This window comes from Malaclemys terrapin, chromosome 11, assembly GCF_027887155.1.
Source record: "Malaclemys terrapin pileata isolate rMalTer1 chromosome 11, rMalTer1.hap1, whole genome shotgun sequence".
NCBI lineage: Eukaryota > Metazoa > Chordata > Testudines > Emydidae > Malaclemys > Malaclemys terrapin.
This window is the reverse complement of record NC_071515.1, coordinates 75,306,347-75,324,945: the sequence shown is the minus strand read 5'-3', so window position 1 is coordinate 75,324,945 and position 18,599 is coordinate 75,306,347. Positions and strand designations below refer to the sequence as shown.

General features: G+C 43.6%; 1 protein-coding gene across 1 annotated transcript in view; it reads left to right on the top strand.

Moving 5' to 3' along the window:
* ERCC3 (ERCC excision repair 3, TFIIH core complex helicase subunit) overlaps positions 1-18,599 on the top strand; it is a 45,398-nt gene that overhangs the window by 16,249 nt on the left and 10,550 nt on the right. Inside the window, exons 8-13 of the mRNA XM_054044011.1 lie at positions 102-416; positions 2,887-3,071; positions 7,723-7,925; positions 11,818-11,914; positions 12,109-12,226; positions 17,873-17,991. Of these exons, the coding sequence (XP_053899986.1) occupies positions 102-416; positions 2,887-3,071; positions 7,723-7,925; positions 11,818-11,914; positions 12,109-12,226; positions 17,873-17,991 (1,037 nt within the window). The remainder of the gene's footprint in view (positions 1-101; positions 417-2,886; positions 3,072-7,722; positions 7,926-11,817; positions 11,915-12,108; positions 12,227-17,872; positions 17,992-18,599) is intronic.

The following is an 18,599-nucleotide window of genomic DNA, read 5'->3' as shown; positions in this document are numbered from 1 at the left end:
GTTTTCCTCCCCTCCCCCTTTTTATCCAAGGAGTGATGGGATCTATCTGTCCGGGTTGATTACTGATGACAGTTGCTCTTATTTTTCCTCTCCTCATGCAGGTGCCGGCAAGTCTTTAGTAGGAGTTACAGCTGCGTGTACAGTCCGTAAGCGCTGCCTGGTACTTGGCAACTCTTCTGTCTCTGTGGAGCAGTGGAAAGCCCAGTTCAAAATGTGGTCCACCATAGATGACAGCCAAATCTGTCGATTCACGTCAGATGCCAAGGACAAGCCTATCGGCTGCTCTGTTGCCATTAGCACCTACTCTATGTTGGGACACACAACTAAGAGGTCTTGGGAGGCAGAGAGAGTAATGGAATGGCTTAAAAGTCAAGAGTGGGGCCTTATGATACTTGATGAGGTGCACACCATACCTGGTAAGGAGTGTACAAATTCTTAAATAGTCCCCTCCCCCCAGACCCATTGTTAATGCTGCGCTACTGTTGCCATGCAGTTTCTTTCTGGCTTTCTCATACTGTTGTTCTGAAGTTCTAGAATAAATTAATAGCTTAGTATTTGAGGCTTAATACATGTAGACGATCATAGGCTCTGGTACAAGTTTTTTCAGTACTGCAATATTTATATGAAGACTGCTTTCCAGAGATCTATCAACTCGTTAGGGTATACGTGTTACCATTCTTAATACCAGTGGGAAAGCATTATAGTAATGTTAGTACTTTTTTTTCCTAATTACAGTAGTAAGAAGTGTCATCTCTAGAGCTTTGGTCCAGAGAATGGATGGTCACATGATGCAGGCTTTCTTCTGAAGCTGCTTAAACTTCACTAAAAGATTCCTGAAGTACACTTAATAGCCATTTACTTTTCATGTAACAGTTGCTAAAGTTGCCATGTGGCTGTTACATCACCACAAGTGGGAGAGGAGTTGGTCTGCATTCTCTTAAGTGGGAAGGGAGGTGTCCTGATACAATCTCTTGAAGTGTGGTCCCTATGAATAAGTTAGGGATCCCTTTGTCTATGTATGTATTTTACTGGGAGGAAATATATCCATGCTAATTTGTTTCTGAAATAATTGTTGATAGTTGAGATAGGTGTGTTGACTTCCAGATAGGGATATGTGATGTTGGAAGGAAAGAATGGGAGCATTTCAGTTTACAGAAAATAATGCTGATTAGAAATGCCCCACCAATCCAGTCCAAGTCTCTGCATGTAATTTTTGAGTATTAACAGAAGTGGGAGAAATGGTAAAATATGGAAATAGCCATTGCTCATTGGCAGCCACTTTAACGAAGATCTATGCTGTTGCCTCAGTTTTCTTACCATCATCGCTTCTTAGACTTGGTCATAAAAAATAAGGCAGAAGTCCTACTTTATGCTACTAGAAAGATGATGGGAGTGCTAGGAATGCCTGAGAGAGATGATGCCATCGTGCTCCAATGGACTGAACCTAGGAATGGTAGAACCCCTGTATTCTAATCCTGGCTCTGAAATGCTATGTGGCTAGGTCAAGTCACTTAACGCCTCTATACCTCTTTTTTTTCCATCGGGTAAACAGGGATTGTGATGCTGGCAGTCCAGGTGCCAGCTCATGGCAAGATCCCCACTGATCATTGACCAGTGCATAGCTGGAAACCAGTCTGGCTCACCTGTATGTTAGTATTGTTAAAATAGGTATTAGATTTATAGAGTTGTGTTTGGACTTTATAAAATGCTTGTGAGTTGCTGCCTGCATTAATGTCACTTCTTATATCCATATCCCATGTTATAAGGTAATATTGGAGTGTTTGCTTTGTAACTATAAAAGTGTTTCTTATGAAACTGGAAACCCCCACAATCAGGAGAGAAACATGACCAAGCGTAAAATACTAGTTTTGCCACAAGAGGTGTTAGGCACCAGACGAACTGCTGTGGAACATCAATGAACAAAAGACTTTGCTGATTGCTCCTCCCACGCCCATGAAGAGGGGATATGCACAAATCTGCATCCCATCGCCGTTTGAACTGTGGGGGAAAGGAATAAAAATCCCTGACCAGGAGGATCTATATCACTCTGCTGCTTGGAATTTGGCCAGGGCAGTATTTCAAAGCATAAGCAAGGGGATCCCCAAGATGCTTAGTTTGGGTTAGAGCCTGCCTATTACAGTAGCTGCTATTACTTTTTGAAACCTAAGACTGTTAACGCGTGTGTGTGTGTGTGTGTGTGTGTGTGTGTGTGTGTGTGTGTGTTTACCTGCTTTAATATTACAAATAACTCTAATTGTTTTCCTAGTTAACAAACCTTTAGTTAGCTTAATATAGGATTGGCTATTAGCGTTGTCTTTGATGAGAGATCTAAGGTACAACTGACCTGTGGTAAGTGACTGATCCTTTTGGGACTGGAAGTAACCTGTACATTGTTGTGATTTTTTTGGTGTACCGGTCCTTCTGTCACAAAGGCGGGCTTGCCTGGGTGGGGAGATAGACCGGCGTGCCCAAGGGGACTCTCTGAGACCCCATGTTAATGCTGTTATATTGCTTGAGGAGTTCACATTTGATACTGGGTTGGTGAAATCTAATGATAGAACACAGCCAGTTTGGTGTTAGCAACCTGGTTGGTAACAGTCTACCCTGAGGTTGGCACCCGCGTTTGTGAGCCACTCCGGACAGTTGACATGGTTAATACTGCGGTCGGAGGACTACTTAAGGTTTGTGCAGTAAAAGTGCTTAAGTATAAGTCAAAAGCTGCAACAAATCTAGTGCTTGGTTTTAATGTAGGAGTATTCGATTAGAATCCTGTGTTTGCTTAACCATTTATACTGTGCTCATCTCTGGCGTATAGCTAACACAGCAATGTGTGTCTCTTTAACCCATTTATGAACTCAAAAGGAAATCTCACCTTGTGTTTCTTAGCCAAAATGTTCAGACGTGTGCTCACCATTGTGCAAGCTCACTGCAAACTGGGCCTGACTGCTACTCTCGTCAGAGAAGACGACAAAATTGTCGACTTGAATTTCCTGATTGGACCAAAACTCTATGAAGCCAACTGGATGGAGCTGCAGAACAATGGCTACATTGCTAAAGTCCAGTGTGCTGAGGTGATGCTCTGCTTTTTACTACCACAAGTGCTAGAGTCTATATTTTCTTGCAGCCAGAACTATCTAATCCCATTTATGTTTAATTAGGGCAAACAATCTTCTTTATAGATCTGCAACAATATTGAGATACTGTGCGTTTCAGGCAAGACTGTCGGTAATCAACATAAATCCATGGTAAATCCCGTATTGTGACTCAGTCATTGCATGCTCATATAATGGTATCTGGACATGCATCTGTTGAGACACTAATGCTGACTGCTGATACTGTGGTACTTGGTTAGCTGTCTGTAGACCCATCCTCAGACATGGCTTCAATACTAGTGTAGTGCTTTGATCATAGTTTTTAAGGTCAGAAGGGACTATTATGACCATCTCCTTTGTTCTCTTGCATAACAAACCATGGAATGCCACCTAGTATCCAGCCCAGTAACTTGTGGTGGAATGACAGCCTTTATTTTAGAAAGGCACCCACTCTTGATTTAAAGACTTTAGGTGATGGAGAACCTCCAACAGCCCTTGGGAAAGCTCTTCCAATGGTTAATTATGCTGACTGCTACGAATGTGTGCCTTATTTCACCTTCAGATTTCTTTGGCTGTAAATTCCAGCCACTGGTTCTTGTGATACCTTTGAAATGTGCCCATGTGTGATCTCCTCCTCTAGTCAGTCAATTGGAGGGAAAGGATTAGTGTAAACTATGGTGCCTGAGAAGGGAAAATCTTTCTCTCACATTTTAAGCCCTCAGGCTTTTGAGGATATAACTGAAATAAAGTAAAGCAATTCCCCAGACAGGAATAGAGTTCAGTGTAAGTGATGGCTGTGAGATGGAAGTCTTCTGGGGTTCTCCTTCTGCCCATAAGTGTCGACTCCGTGGGTGCTCCAGCCCCTGAGTATCCACATGGAAAAAAAAAAAACGGGTGCTCAGCACCCAGCCACCCACCGATCAGCTGTTTGGTGCTGGTTGGGAAGTGCTGGGGGGGGGGAAAGCAGGGTTGGGAAGAGGCGGGGCCTTGGGGTGGAGAGAGGGTGGCACCTTGGGAAAAGGGGCGGAGTGAGGGGGGTCTTGGGGCGGAGCACCCACCTGGAAAAATGAGTCGGTGCCTGTACTTCTGCCGTTCCATTCAGGGTGTCCATACAGGGAGTGGCTGGCAGGTGAGGGGTTGTCCCAGAATGAATGACCGCCAAAGGTGCAAATTTAGAGGCTTTTCTCCTGCTTTAGTGTTGCTTTGTGTTATCAACCATGGTGTTGTCTTAAATAAGAACGTGTAAGGTGGGAGGACTAATGATCATAGCTTTTCAGTTGATAGCAGCCACTCCACTTCCTTAGAGAGTGAGCCCAGTCTCCTTAGGGACAAATAGGTTTTCCTTAAAACAAAACAAAATAAATAAATCCCCAAACAGATTGAACTTCCAACCTCTCAGCTATAATAGCTTGGTCCTATGGAGCTTCCACTAGTCTTGTCCCTCCAATGGAGCTATTGGGAGAACTGCTGTCATGGTAAATGTGTGTGTATGTACACTAGCACTGAAACTGCAGTATTATAGGGACAACAATTTGAAAATTTCATCTTATCTTTGTACCCATTTAATTACAAGAAACACCCAAGCTTACTAAAACCTTGTTTTGTTTTAGTTTTACTTACATTTGTCAGCATTTTCCAGCCGCCTTTCCCCGAAGAATGAGTAATTTTTTGCCTTGCTAAAAAGAACCTTATAAATCTCAAGTCTCATCCAAATTACGTTTTTTGTTTGTTTTTGTTTTGAGGCCGTACTGTGTGGATGGTGCTCTGTCAGGAGTTGGAATGTCTGGAAATTGAACAAGCTGAAACACAAAACCAGAAAATCCATGCTGACGAAACCATGATTAGCCACTTCAGGCAATTCATTTCAGGAGTATGGTTTCCCTATTGCACACACTGTTAGTAGCTCATAGACCGGGGTGGGCAAACTATGGCCTGCAGGCCACATCCGGCCCACCAGCCGATTTTTATCTGGCCCTCGAGATCCCACTGGGGAGCGGGATCTGGGGCTTGCCCCACTCCTACGCTCCAGCCACGGAGCGGGGTTGGGGAGCGCTCCGTGTGGCTCCCAGAAGCAGCAACATGTTCCCCCTCCGGCTCCTACGCGTAGGGGTAGCCAGGGGGCTCCGCACGCTGCCCCCGCAGCTCCCATTGGCCGGGAACTGCAGCCAATGGGATCTGCAGGGGCGGCGCCTGCAGACGGGGCAGCGCACAGAGCCGCCTGGTCTTGCCTCCGCGTAGGAGCTGGAGAGGGAACATGCTGCTGCTTCCACGAGCCTCTTGAGGTAAGCGCTGCCCAGAGCCTGCACCCAACCCCCTCCCGGCCTCAGCCCCAGCCCTGATTCTGCCCCCCCCCCCACCCTCTGAACCCCTCGATCCCAGCCTGGAGCACCCTCCTGCACCCCAAACCCCTCATCCCCATCCCCACACCAGAGCCTGCAGCTCCAGCCGGAGTCCTCATCCCCCGCACCCAACCCCCTGCCCCAGCCCGGAGCCCCCTCCCACACCCTGAACTTCTCATTTCTGGCCCCACCCACCCAGCCAGAGCCCTCACCCCCTCCTGTACCCCAACCCCAATTCCGTGAACATACATGGCCCACCATACAATTTCCATACCCAGATGTGGCCCTCAGACCAAAAAGTTTGCTCACCCCTGTCATAGACTCATAGACTTTAAGGTCAGAAGGGACCATCATGATCATCTAGGCTGACCTCCTGTGCATTAAATATGGCATTCAACTCACAAAGAATGTTCCCTGTTGTGAACTTTTTTTAGGTACTTGCAGCTTCGTGTGAGTTCATGTTCTTCAAGAGAGTGTTAGATTTTTTTGACATTTAATTTAGAATCTACATTATTTCAACAACCAACCAAGTAATGGTGGTTTCTGGGAAGTAACAAACGTCTGTGATCGGTATGAACTTTATTCACATTCATGTAGTGTGTCATTTCATAGCTTGCCTTATCTATTCTGGCCTAAGAAAGCAACCTGGTTGCTTCTGAATCCAGATCTTCCAAGTGGCAGTAGAGGGCAGTGCTACCCAATGATACAGCAGATCGTATTCTCTGCATATATCGCTTGCTCATTCACTGCTTCAGAATGTAAAATTATATTGGTAGTAGCTGCAGCATGTTAAAGGTAAATGCTGCTCCTATCTAATATTATTTTTAATATTTCCACTAGCTCTGTTTCCAGAGGTGTCTGATTTGCAGTAAACTTGTCCCCAGATTCTGTACCGGGTTTATACCTTGGAGTGCATGCCATGCAAAATTTTAAAATTAAAAGATCAGTGGGGATGGAAGTATATTTTTACTAGTTTTACCCTTGAACGAGTGCATAAGTCACTTAGTGGGAAAGATCCTGTCTACTCTGTGGCAGTAATTCCTAAATCCTGTGGTTTAAATTATTCTGTTGTCAAGAATTAGCCTTTATTTCTATCTTCCCCTTTCTCCCCTAGCAAACTCACACATCTGCTGGTCCTAGCTGAAAATACTCATTGATGTAAAATTTCGTACCCCTTTCAAGTAGGGGATGTGCAGGAGCGATAAAGCCTAATCCAGAGTAGTTCCATTGTTAGACTCTAACCTGGTGGGAAAGGAAACCTCCTCTAAACCCATTGTATAGTCCACTTGTTTAATCTGTGCACTGAAGATGGGATTTGAGTAGAAAAAAATAATAATGACCACTAAGGAAGCACATAATTATTCAGCGGTGTCTCCTATATTGCTTCCATGCCATAATGCAAATGTTCATTTAAATTAATGGCAGATTTCTGTTTTTAAACCTGATTTATTAAACAATTATTATAAACTATGCTTTCATTTACAATGTAGTTGTTATCTGTTCTTAGCTTTATTTGCAAGCGTTCTGTTCTTGGGTGCTTGGATTCTATGGTAATGAGCATGGTATGTAGACTGGGGGAAAAAAAAGATGAACTTCTACTCTAAACTATGGTGTACAGATAATACCACTGCATTTGTGGCAAGTTCCTCAAATTTGGTTAATTATATGCAATAATATGACAGTAAATAAAGGTCTCTCACTAAATATAAAATCATGTAATGCTAAAAAAATGTATTGTAAAGAAAGACCATAAATGGGGAAAGCCTCTAGAACCCTACTAATTTGAGCTAGCAGTATTAGTTGAAGCCAGCACTTCAGGAGCTGCAGAATCTACATGTGCACCAGTGAAGTGATGGATTCTTTTGAAAAAAATCTCTGGAAAATAGTAATTAAAATTAAATGGAATTTGGCATGGACATGTTAAAAACAGATTGGTGAGTTGCTACACTTATACGCTAATGAAAACTAAATGTCTCTTTCAGCTGACAGTGATTTAAGAGATGATTTCAACTAGTGGTGGGAAGTCCAAAAGAAGACTGTCTTTATACCAAGATTGGATGTCTAAAATATATCCTCTAGTTCAACCAGTAGTTATGAGCTTGTTGCAGGAATTATTGGGTAAAATTCTCTGGCCCGGGTTATGCTGGAAATCGGACTAGATGATTATAATGGTACCTTCTGACCTTAAAATCTATGAATATCTGTTTTCTACTACAAATGGAATCTCATAAAATAATAATGACTCATTATTACTGTGTATAATTTTTTTTTTTTTTTTTCAAAAATTCTAGGTTTGGTGCCCAATGTCTCCAGAGTTTTACAGAGAATATGTGGCTATCAAAACAAAAAAGCGGATATTGCTCTACACTATGAACCCAAATAAATTCAGAGCATGCCAGTTCCTGATCAAATTTCATGAGCGAAGGAATGACAAGATCATTGTATTTGCTGATAATGTGTTTGCGTTGAAGGAGTATGCAATCAGACTGGGGAAGTAAGTATTTGTGAATGAGGAGGGTACCGTCTCCTTCTCCATACTGGAAAATGAATGTTTCACAAATTTCAGTCACTTCACGCATTTTTATAATAAACATTAAACTTAATAAAGATAGGAAACATTGAAGAGCATTCCAAGTAAATTTCAATGTGTATTGCAATATATTTTTCCAAGTGTAACGTTCTAAGATAAGATAAGATGTGCATTTTCTGTAGTGGCTACAGAGGAATTTTAAACCAGTACTTACGTAGAGAGCTGATAGTCACAATAAAATAAGCTGAGGATAAAAGCACTGTAGGCAAGTGACTAAATAAGGGGCTATTTGGATGGTCAATTATCTGTGCAGGTAACAGACTAGTGTCCCTGCCCCCATGTGAAATGAGAAGGAAATTTTGTACCAGGGAGCCCCTAGATCCTTCAGGGCCCACAGAAAGCCATGGCCTTCCCTGCTTTCTGCCCCCTTCCAGGCCTGTGGCAGTCTTGTCTTAAAACTAAGATTTTTAAGCTCTTTGGGACAATGGCTTTTACAACATATCTATACAGTGCCTAGTACATTGTGCTTCTACACACTACTGTAATACAGTTAATAAACAGCAGCACAGTTTCTGTAGGAGCTCCTTTGGACTCCTCCACTGCCTTGGAATTGCTCTTTGGGGCAGGGTTCAATTGCAAAAGCAGAGGTAAAAGTTAAAATTTACTTGCCAAGAGATTAGCATCAATGTGCTTGCCGGATTAATGAGGAAATAGTAAAGGAGATTGGTTCTTCCCTGCCTGATACTCATGGAAGGGTTTCCTTCATGGAGCATGTGGAGAAGCCAGCCTTACCCTTTCAATCATGAGTCGAAATCATGGCTTTTCTATTCCCCTCTCTTGGCAGAAATGGTGAGGAGCATTTAGCCCTCTAAACCTTTTCAGCTGTCCAGGAGTTTCCAACAGTATTTCTTAAGGGAGTTTTTTTGTGGGTTTTTTTTTTTTATCTCTTTTTCCCAAATTGGTGATGAGTTTTGAATGGCAGTGCAATAGCCATTCTACACCAGCTCACTGTGACTTCAAACAATGAGCTGGCTAACAGTGCTGGATGACTTCCAGATTCAGAACTCATGGTCTCTTTCATCATTGTTCTTAAACCTGCCTGGACAGATATTAGCTAGAATGATGCTTCTGGAATGTTAATAACTGTGTTCGGTGTTCCATATAAGATAATGAATATAATGAGTCTTTGAGTAAACAATAAATGAGAGATGGGCGGGAGGGGGCAGTCCTGTAACTTAGTGACTGGTAAAGATGTTTGAGAAGCATTGTAAGTAAAACTACTGAAGGTTTTTGGCAGAGTTATTAACTTGTGGGAGGATGGGGGGGAAATTGCTTTTTTAAAATCCATCTTCCAAATTGCTCTCTTTGGCTCTGGAGTGGAGCCCAAGGTTACACAACTGTCAGTACCACAGGGAAGGCAGGATTGTAATGCTTGGCAGTCATGGGGGATTGGCATGAGGCAGAAAAGGCGGAGTTTCTTAAAGCTCATGTTAAGTGCTGAGATTAGGAGTCTCTTGAGCTGATCCTGGCATCTTGACCATCATTCTGTGCGTCATCCGGAGCAAGAGCTAGTATAGCTTGTATGAAAGCCATTCTTTGCTTACAGCCATGGTGCTTATCAATACATCTAAATCATTGCTTTATAGAAGACACGTCCAGCCTTCCTGGGCTTGACAGATTATGACACAGGTATTGATCCTTGAGGCTCATTATCTTCCCATTGGTTGGAGGAAGGATTGGTTTTCAAGTTGTTATTAGATGGTTTTTGTTTATTCTGGGTAGGGAAGTGTTATAACTTGTTCATCACGATAAACCCAACGGATGGGAGTCAAGGGGAGATTAAACACCCAACAGTTTTAGGTCATCCCATTTTTTTGGTTTAGCTACAACAATATAGGCAAATGCTTGACAAGCTCTGTTTACAGTCTTGGGAAGCAGCTCCTGATGGACATGTGAAGTTCTCACAAGTTTTTTTAATTTTAGTTCAATCAACAGCAGATGTTTTGTGTGTTAATTTTGTTTGGGATGAATATCACCTTCACGTCCTAAAATGAAATGATAAATGAAGGCTAAAATAGAAGTACTGGGAGACTGATAACTACAGCAGCATTACAAGATCTCACTAGCTATACAACAACAGTATTGTTTAAAACAACTTGTGTCTCATTCCTATGAGCCATTCAGCTTTGGCTAGGAAAAGACTGTTACTAAAATGTACCAAGTAGAAGAATTGGATTAGAGGAGATTTGGCAGCACAAAAACTGGAATGACGTTTTCAGTAAGAGAAGGCATTAACCGCCAATACCCAGGGGATGTAGAAGGTCTTGGCATGCTATGAGTTGGGTTCTTGTGCTCAGATACCATGGTGATGTGTGCAGTATGTAAACTCAAGCTAAACTTTTGGGCCTATTTTAAAAAAAAAATAGGGAAAAAACTTCTTAACATGAATTATGAAACTTGCTTCTCTTGGTTTTCGAAGGTGCTTGTTAACAAGCTTCTCCAAAGAATGGGGAAGAGATGGAAAAGCAGCAGCTGCACATCATTGCCGGTTTCTCTTGCATTTACAGCCAGGCCCTGGAGTTTGCAGCAAATGCTGCAGATTCACAGCAAACTTTAAAGTGGGAGGGAGTCGATGAAGGGGTCAAGTTATATGCGGTGTTATGGAAAACTGCTGCTAATGTAAGGTAGTTGGGAGCAGGGCCGGCTCCAGGGTTTTGGCCGCCCCAAGCAGCCAAAAAAAATTAAAAAAAAAAATTCGTGATCTGCAGCGGCAATTCGGCGGAAGGTCCTTCGCTCCGAGCCGGAGTGAGGGACCGTCCGCCGAATAGCTGGACGTGCCGCCCCTCTCCGGAGTGGCCACCCCAAGCACCTTCTTGACAAGCTGGTGCCTGGAGCCGGCCCTGGTTGGGAGACTATGTGGAACGAAGGAGATCCAGGGGAAATCCAGCTCTACAGGTACAAAGTCAGGGTATGTACAACATTCCCACAAAATCTTCCTGTATTATCACTTTCCCTTCGGACTCTGTAAGGAGATAACCTGTACAGTCTGAACTTCACTGCTGTCCTCTTGAGATTGCAGACAGAAGTAAGAATTTACCACATCTATCTTAACCTTTGAGTGTCGGCTTGCAAGGTACACTAAAGAGTCTCATAGCTTCCTCCACCATTGTAAATCCCGGGTTGTGCTGTTCTTTTCCATAGAACCCAGTGGACATTGTATTCTGGTCACAAACCGTATGTCCAGGGGTTACTGGAGAGGAGGAGAAAGGTGTTGACTTCAAAACATAGACATCATTTCCAGATAAAATACCTAACAGCCAGCTTGAGACACTGAGAATTTAATTAAAAGGGAAACTTGGATTCTTAAGGACTCAAGTGGGAAGAAGTGAGAAGGGCACAGCTGTCCATATGCTGGCTCATTGGATTTGTTTAAAAAAAACCCAGCCAACCACCTTTTTATTTTAACAGCTGCATTCAGCCTTTCATCTAGGATTAGCAAATGTTTTCAGTCCACTGATCCGCAGTTCAGTCAGAGCACATGAAATGAAAAGCATTTACCGCTGTCAGGATTTATTTCTGCAGAAAGTGGAAAGATGTCTGCCTCTGGCAGCTTGGGTTTGCCCCAGGTGGTGATTCAGTATACAGTTGGGCAGGGTTACAGTAAAGAGCCAAAGGATTAAAGATGAGCAGCACAACTTTTTTTGTTTTTAAACAAAATCAAAACACTCCTATTTATAGACTGATCTGAAATTGTAAATGGTTATACTGCCCTCCCCTCTGTGGTATCCTAACCTAAGGATAAATAGTTCTGAGAAGTCTGGAGAACTGATTACTTTCAATGGTTGTTCTATCTTAGACCTTACATATATGGTCCTACTGCACAAGGCGAGAGAATGCAGATTCTACAGAACTTCAAGCACAATCCAAAAATCAACACTATCTTTATTTCCAAGGTAAGTGAAGGCATTCACTGTGATACTGCATCAGGTTGAAGGGTGCAAATGTAATTTAAAAACGCAGTAAGTTACATGTGCCAACTTATTTTTGACATACTTCTTGTTGCATCACCAAAGTTGTATTTTTCATTGTCTTCATTTCTTAATGTGGAAAACCGGGTTATTGCTGAGAGGCTGCGTTTGTATTGTAGGTAGGTGACACGTCGTTTGATCTACCCGAAGCCAATGTTCTGATTCAGATTTCGTCCCATGGGGGGTCTCGAAGACAGGAGGCTCAAAGATTGGGACGAGTGCTGAGAGCCAAAAAAGGTAAATGAGGTTGGTTTTGGGCTCTGTGTCTTGGGTCCTGGTACGAGATTAGGAATTCTTAATAATTTAGGTTGAACACTCAAATTTTAGTGTAACACAAAGCATCCATTTAACTAAGCAGGCAGATTGCCATAGTCAGCAGTGGCCACTGTTGACCCAAGATTACATGTAAGATTAAAAATTGAAGAGTAGCTATTAAACTGTGCTACACTAAGGAACCATCTCTTTTCTGCTTCTTTCATGTTCTCTACTTCTTATCCTGACTTTTTCTTTCTATTAGCCATGTATTTATCTTTCTCTGTTTCATTTTTTTTTGGTCTCATCTCTTATCCTTTCCTATCTGCCTGTTGGAACACTTGATCACCCCTTGCTCCTGCTTGGCGCTCTCTTCTTCCTTTCCTTTCCTTTCCTTTCCTTTCCTTTAAGAACTTAAGGTTCATTTTCTTCAGGAAACCCCATGTGCATATTCTGAGCAGCAGCAAAGTGCTGTCTTGAAACGCATTTAATCAGTATTCTGGAGATTGGGGCTCACTGCAGTTCCTAACGAGCAAGTGTCAGCATTACCAACACCACTGTCAAAATGAGCACAAATTGATGATAATGTTGAAAGTATCTGCAGAGGTCAAGTATTTGTCTGCGTGTGGAGACCGAATTATCTTATCACTTGTCTAGATAGTCCCTCTAGAGCAGGGGTCTCAAACACGCGGCCCGCGGAGCTCTTCCCTGCGGCCCACCAAGCTCCCCCCCAGTTACTTCCTGTTGCCGCCAAACTCCCCTTACCCCCGCGCCCCCCCCCCAGTTATTTTATGTGGCAGCTAAGCTCCCTGCTCGCTGCTCCCCAATGTTTGGGGTGGGGTCTCTCCCCCGGCCCCGCCTGCCACCCCCACACACCTCCCCCGTGTCCCCCGGGCTCACTCGCTGCCCCGGAGCCTGCAGCTCATGCTGACTCTGCTCTGCCGGCTTCCAGCATCACCTACTGCCGCAGGGTCCTAGTGCCCCCCCCAACTAGGGCCAGGGCAGGCTGCCCTTCCCCTGCCCTAGTCCTGAGCCTCTCCAATGCCCCAAACCCCTCACCCCTGCACCCCCTCCTATCTCCAAACTCCATCCCAGAACGTGCAGCTCTGCCCCAGCCCAGAGCCTGCACCCAGCACCCAAACTCCCTCCCAGAGCCTGCATCCCAGACCCCCACCCACGCAAACTCCTTCCCAGAGCCTTAGGCAGGTGGGGGTGGAGTTTGGGGGGGCGGGCAGGTTCTGGGCACCACCAAAATTTCTACAAACCTGCCACCCCTGGAAGAGGCAGAGCAGGGATGGAGTGGTGGTGCAGCCCTGTGCAGTGGGGGGGGGGCTTTAACAGAAATAAATCTAACTAAGTGCATGTTTTGTCCTTTCAGTGAGGTGCATTACTGTTGGTGGCGCTTAGCACTTTCCAGGAGGGAGAGGGAAGGAGCAGGGAGTCACACGCTCAGGGGAGGAGGTGGAGAAGAGACTGGGCAGGGGCAGGGCCTCATGGAAGGGGTGGGGTGGAGTGGGGGTGGGGCCACGCCGGGGGCAGTGGTGTGGGGGGGGAGGTGTCAGTGATGCTGCCCTTGGGCCAATGCACTAGTCCTCATGTGGCCCTCGTGGTCATTTGAGTTTCGGACCCCCACTCTAGAGCAGCGGTCAGACGCTGGCAAGGTGGTGTGGGAAAGCTTGCACTGGTGCTGCTTGGTGCTTGTTCTGTAGAGGACAGGCGTGGATGGGCATGGAACCACCAAAACTTCAGAAAATGGCTAACAAACAAATCCTGTTTTTTTCCCCTTGATACACTCCTATGCCTCCCTTCCAGGCTTCTGGGTGGCATGATGTGTAGCATACTGTTCTCCCTCCCCACCATCTCCTGAGTAGGACCCTCTATTCATTCTTCCTCCCTCTTCGGTAAGGGCTCTTTTCAAGCTATGTGATTCTGGGTGGGGTGGGATGCAGGAGTCTCCATTGGTTCTCTTCCCTCCTACTTAAAGAATTTTAGGATTGACTCTTTTTCTTGACACATCTTGGGCTTCTCACCATTTTATACTTGGTGGGAGAATGCTTTGGTGGCTTGAATCTCCTGCAGCACCGGGTACTGATTAGCTCCCAGTAAAGCTCAAGGCCACTATGGCACGAGGACCTGTAAGCTCAGCCACTGCTCCCATACCATGGCACATTCATGGAACATAACTTTCGAGGCTCCCTCCAAACTCATGAACCAGACCTTAGTGCTTTAGATACCCTCCCTTCTTCAACCACGAGATGGACGACTGACTGTTACCTTCCACCAGCATAATTTTCACATTTAAAAACCAGATAAACATGTTTGCAAGACAATGAGACTATATTTTCAAATATTTTTTGTAGTTGCATAATCTTAGTATTTGAAATTGCCATTTTCTGAGCTGTGGATTTTGATTTGAGAAATTTCTGAGTGGCAGATCTCAAAGCAGCTCAGTGCTTAACACGTATCACTCTGCACCTCAAACCTAATCTGTTGAAAATCAGAATGAACATTTATTTCAGTCCTGAAAGGCTTTCCTTTTCAAATAAATGTAAATTAAAAAACTTGTTAAGTTTTGGCTGCAGTTCTGGAATGATGGCTTCCATAATTAAGGAAGAGGAATCTAACTACTGCTTGGCCTAGATGGTCAGTGTACCATTGTTGGTTCTGTGGTCCCTAAATATCCACTCCACCAACTCTGTCCTCACAGCTCACTGTGGTGCTGATGACCCATAACAAATGAAAGAAGAGGAGAGACAACTAGAGCATTGATGGTGGAAGTCTCATGTGAATCTGACCAATTATGATGTGCAGACTTTAAGACTGTATGTTGTGGCTTTGCAGGAAGTAAAGACAGGTTTTTCTCCTTCCATCACAACAGAACTGTTTGAAGTGACCAACAGCCTGATAAAGCCTGTAACCACCCAGATTGAGCTTGACTCATGTGAAAAATGTAATGTTGTTTTGCAGACAGGCTTGCTCTGATTCAGAATGAGTTGTCTGCCGACGCAGAAACAGAACCACATCCAGCAGGGGAAAATGCTGTCATCTTTGCTTGAATTACAGCTGGTGCCATTCAGTTTACAGAGGTGCTGGAGTGCTTTTGTGCTACAATTTTTGAGTGAAGGCCAGCTGGAGAATACTGTGTCCGTTTTCGCTTGTGTTTGTTGATGTTTCCCTATGTGGTGGGAAAGATGCCAGTGGTCTTAAGCTATTGAGGCCAGAGTTCAAGAAACCAATTCTTGATACTGACATTCTGGCTAACTGTGACTTCCATCTGGGGAAGGTCATTGAGAAGGTGGTAGTGGGGCAGTGCTCGGTTTCTTGATTGATCAGATTTCCTTGGCCTCAAGTCAATAAATAAATGGGGATATCCCATCTCATAGAGCTGTAAAGGACCCTGAAAGGTCATCGAGTCCAGCCCCCGGCCTTCATTAACAGGACCAAGTACTGATTTTGCCCCAGATCCCTAAGTGGCCCCCTCAAGGATTGAACTCACAACCCTGGGTTTAGCAGGCCAATGCTCAAACCACTGAGCTATCCTGTCAGTGGATGAAGACTTTATGCTTATTCTCTTAAGGTACCTTTGATGGTTTGGAGCATAAGACTTAGATTCACTTGTGGACCCTTGCAGTAGTGGTTGAGCTGCTCTTGAATGGCTCTGGTATTGTTCTGGGAGAACCTAAAAGGTAGCTGGAGGCAACTGTTCCTTTACTTCAAGGGTTCTTTCCTGCAAGGTACCACTGTGCCAAGAAGAGCTTGGGGCCAACTGTAACATAATCCGAGAGAGAGAGAGAATGTTAATTGGCTGGGGGAGGCAGCCAGGAGAATTTTAGTAGAAATTGCTGGCTGCCGTCATTGAGAAAGTGCAACCATTTGTAACACCATGGTTGTCACATCCGGGACTGCTTTTGGATGCCTGGATAGTGACTGTGGTGTGCACAGTGCTGCTTTTCCCATCCTTGCCATGTAAGAAGTATGACCTTATCTTCAGTGCAGACCTCGCCACAATTATCCATGCCTTTATCACCTGGAAACTAGATTGCTGTAATGCACTCGGTGTGGGTCTACATCTTGGGACTAATTAGAGGCTGAAGCTAGTGCAAAATGCTGAGTCCTTTCTGGTGAATGGAATTGCACATGGGGAACATGTCAGATCAGTGCCCTGGGATCTGCAGGGCTTGCAGTAAGCTTCCAGGTGGAATTCAAGGAGCTGGTTGTACCTTGTAAGGCCCTAAATAATTTGAGACCTCCTTACTTGAGATCCCTGTCTTCCCTTGCCCGGCCACCACAGTTAAGTCACTGGTGGTGGTTGAACAGTAGGTGCTGTCAGGGCATTCTCTGTGAAGGTCAGTGACATGGAATCTCACTCCCGGACACCGGACTGCAGAGTGTGGTTTCTTATCCTTTCTGGCATGCTGTAAAGCTCCCCTCTCCTCCAGCTACTGTGGAGAAATGGGCAAGTTGCATATTTATGGGTATTCCTTTTATATCAGGTGCCCTTCAGTTCATGGTCTAGGCACCCAAAGCATAGGATAGGTGCATATATTTTTATAAATTAGAAAAAATATACTGCATGTATTTATGCTACTTTTCATATGGGTAATACCTATTAGAATCAGTATCTAATTTCCAAGTGGACTCAAGTAATACACATTTTTATCTACAGGTAAAGTTCCCTCTAATTCATTTTCATTCCTCAGTGCTCTCCTGACCGATAATCCTAGTAAAAATATACCACAAATAAATTATTGTAGCATTGCTCTAAATGCACATATCTAATTTTTTAAACCATCTAAGTCCCATTGACTAAGTGCCTAGGTTGCTTTTGAAAACAGAACTTCTGTTCCTCAGTGCTTAAGTGCTTTTGAAAAAATACCTAAAGTGCCTTGTATTTAGACAGTAGTTACCTGGAGCACTGTTTCTGTTTGAAATTAGAAAGTGCAGCCCTTAGTGCATACTCAGGATTTGATTCCTCGTTGCTTAGATTGCACGATGGAACAGTATGGATTTGAAAAGGTCTGAAATAGATGTAACATTTGCACTATTGTACTAGCTGGTGGTGAGGAGAGGGGCTGGATTATCGAATAGTTGCTTTGTACTGTTTGAGCCATAAAATCTATTACCCATATACAACTATATAGCCTAGGTTATTCAGAATTTTGAATAGCCTTACTAATTCCTAGCTAAATATCTTATTGTCTCATCTGGTTTTGTGCCATGTCAGTGTAAATCTCTACATTTACATTTATAAAACTTTTCCTCTGGTATCTTGCTGCTGTACTATTTCCTGACTTGTATCGCAAGCACAATTTAAGTTGTTCTTAAGATTATCCTGCATAGCACCCTTGGGAATTTTTTGTTCTTACCTCGTTTGGAATACACAATTCAACAAACACTATTTTCCTCCAAGAGTTAGGTCTCCAATATCTCCCGTTGCCTCTTCCCATATTCTTTTCAAGCTATCAATAGTTCTCAGCAAGAATTTCCATGCTATGTAGATGATCACTTACTTAAAGTATGTTCAGAAAAGCAATTTTTTAAAAATAACTTTACATTCCTGCTCAGGATGTTTTCTTTTTATCCTTCAATTTACTCATATAGGCTAATTGTCTAATACCTCTTGTCTCCTAGGGACGGTTGCAGAGGAATACAATGCCTTCTTTTATTCCCTTGTATCTCAAGATACTCAGGAAATGGCATATTCAACCAAACGACAAAGATTTCTGGTAGATCAAGGTTACAGCTTCAAGGTAATTTTGTCCCTTTAATGTGGAACACTGATGACTTGTGCGTATAATGTCAAATTTGCACATCTTGGAGTCTTAATGTACCTCATATACTTCCTGAAGATAATGAAGGGTGCTGTTGGTTAATCAGTTGGTGCTTACAGGCAACTATTGTTGCTGTAACATTACTATATTGTGGTGCCTGTACTGCTGTAGAGGACAGGTTAAGGTAGCATTAATTACAGCATCTGACAAGGCAAAGCATTCTGACTTTATAGCAGGCAACAACTGGGGAGTGGGGCCAGAGAAACAACACATATGGGGAAAAATTGGCTGATTCCACAAAAATGGGATGGCCTTAACGTGTAAGTTTTGGAAGCCCTCCCATTTGAGAGTGTGGAGAATAGAGACTCAAGTAAACTAGCTTTGTGTCCCCAGTTGGTCAAAGTCCTCATTGCTGTAGGTGATATTGTGTATAGTGTACATCAGAGTCCAGTGAATATCTTGGTATATTTTACTTCCTTTGGTTATATTTTAAGAACACTACTCTCTTTTTTTTTTTTTTTTCCTCTTCATTTGTGACCTTTTCCTTCCCTCCACTTCATCAGTTCTGCTTGATGGTGTCATGAAAG